General features: G+C 36.7%; 1 protein-coding gene across 1 annotated transcript in view; it reads left to right on the top strand.

Annotated features, from left to right (window-relative positions):
- Positions 1-427, top strand: part of GCSH (glycine cleavage system protein H) — a 6,960-nt gene extending 6,533 nt beyond the window's left edge. Inside the window, exon 6 of the mRNA XM_009647202.2 lies at positions 313-427. Coding sequence (XP_009645497.1) covers positions 313-413 — 101 coding nt within the window. The 3' untranslated portion in view covers positions 414-427. The remainder of the gene's footprint in view (positions 1-312) is intronic.
- The last annotated feature ends 1,536 nt before the right edge of the window (positions 428-1,963 follow it).

The raw sequence follows: 1,963 nt of genomic DNA, 5'->3' as shown, positions 1-1,963 counted from the left end.
TGGTCTTATAACAGCTCATGATACTGAGAGGTCAGGCTCTTTATTCTTTCTAGACAGCATCTCCTTAATGCCACTGTCAGAGACAGCACTAAATCAGATAGATCAGAAGACCATTTCTTGTGACGGGTTGGCTGTTCATTCATTTTTTAAAGTATTGAATATTTTTTTGCCTGCACAAGAAGTCCTGTTGATTCTACCAGTGTTACAGGGCTTGTATGCCTACTGGGAGTACTTTCTCTAAGGCAGTAACATGAATGAATCTTTCTTGTAAGTTATTAGCAACTGTTTTTCTTTTCAATTTCCTCACTACAGGTTGGCTTATCAAGATGACTGTGGAAAACCGTGTTGCTGAACTTGATGAACTGATGAATGAAGATGCCTATGAGAAATACATAAAATCCATTGAGGACTGAGCTGGAATAATGAAATAAATCCGTATAAAATATTCCAGTGTAGTTTGTCATCAATCAGTGAAATAGAGAATATAAAGTTGGCAACCTGAAAAATACCACTTATGATCACACATACAAGGCCATAGCAGTGATAAAAATGTTTAACGTCTGCATACCAGCAAGAGTTTTTTATTCTAGATTGTCAGATTTATGTAACTTCAGGATGTTATGTATGATATTTTGGGAAACAAAGTTTATTTGCTAAAATACATACTTCCGAAGATTCATTTGACAATCAGATTTAGTAACAGCCTTAATATGGTAATTCTGTTGTAGACATGTGACTGTTCTCATAACCTGGACTACAGCTTTCCCAGAAATACTTTTCTATTGCTCCCAAGACACTGAAAAGCAGTGCCTTCCTAATATTTTTCCTAATCCTAGTTGCAAAGATGATACCAAAAAGGGGGAAGCCATAACAACTACCTCTTTGCATGATTTTTAGTTCATTACAGAATCTATTAATACTTTGTTTTCCTTCTTCATTTTACTATGTAATCAAAGAATTCTGCCTTTGAGGCAGAAGGGTATGGTCCTTCTGATTTATGTGCTTTCTTAGTATGCAAAACTCATGCAATGATAGTTTACCAAGGTTCTTGAGCGGTTTGTTTAAGCTGTATTTTTTTGTCTGGTAAACACTACCTATGTCACAAGTAATTAAGGAATTCTACATCTTGTGCCTAGCAATTGTGATTTCAGAAGAGTAGATACTTTTGCAAATTATGTGATCAGTAATAGTTTGACATATAATGCATCCATATGTGTCTGTCTTTAAGATCAAGTATGTACACTGCTGTAATGACATCACAGGAATGAAGCTGAAACTTTTGCTTTGCAAATGAGTCAACTAAAGCAGCTGATTCCATTAGACTTAATATTTAATGAATCCACAACTGTGCACTCAAAGTTTTCCACAATTTTAAAATAGTGATTAGAAGCTAAGCGCAAAACAGAAGCAAAAACCAAGTACCTGTAAGTTGATCTAAGAGGAAGCAGGGGAAGGTTTAATCCATATAAGATGACAAAGGCAAAATTCATATTCCTTTGGAAGTCACTTCCAAAAGCACAGCCCTTCTAAAGGGCAGAAATACGCCGCAGGTTATACAGAAACCTTTCTAGTGTATAAAAATGTAGGTCTGTCTTTTAAGATCTGAAGGGATGTCAAAGTAATTGGTGGGGTTTTTAAATCCTAGGAGCTAATTTTTCCTACACAAGTCAGAGATAAAAGCCCTGCCAAGAGACACTCCACTGTGTATTTAGGATAAAACTATCTTCTCCCTAGGAGTTAAACTGCAAAGTGACTCAGAGGAAAGAGCAGGTTTGACTGTTCCACAGGAGTCCTAACTTGGCAGTGGCTGATAAACCAAAAAGCTCCAGTAAACCTAGTGCAAATGCTTTAAAAACTGTCAGTACTTATCCATTATACACAGTATCATGCAGTATTTATTGTGACAACATTCCCGGCCCAGAGAGCTAGGAGCTTGATCCTGGCCTCTTACAGCTTCCCTCTC

This window comes from Egretta garzetta, unplaced genomic scaffold (genome assembly GCF_000687185.1).
Source record: "Egretta garzetta isolate BGI_Z169 unplaced genomic scaffold, ASM68718v1 scaffold39, whole genome shotgun sequence".
In the NCBI taxonomy this organism is placed as follows: domain Eukaryota; kingdom Metazoa; phylum Chordata; class Aves; order Pelecaniformes; family Ardeidae; genus Egretta; species Egretta garzetta.
The sequence above is the reverse complement of the archived record's forward strand: the minus strand, read 5'-3'. Positions and strand labels throughout refer to the sequence as shown.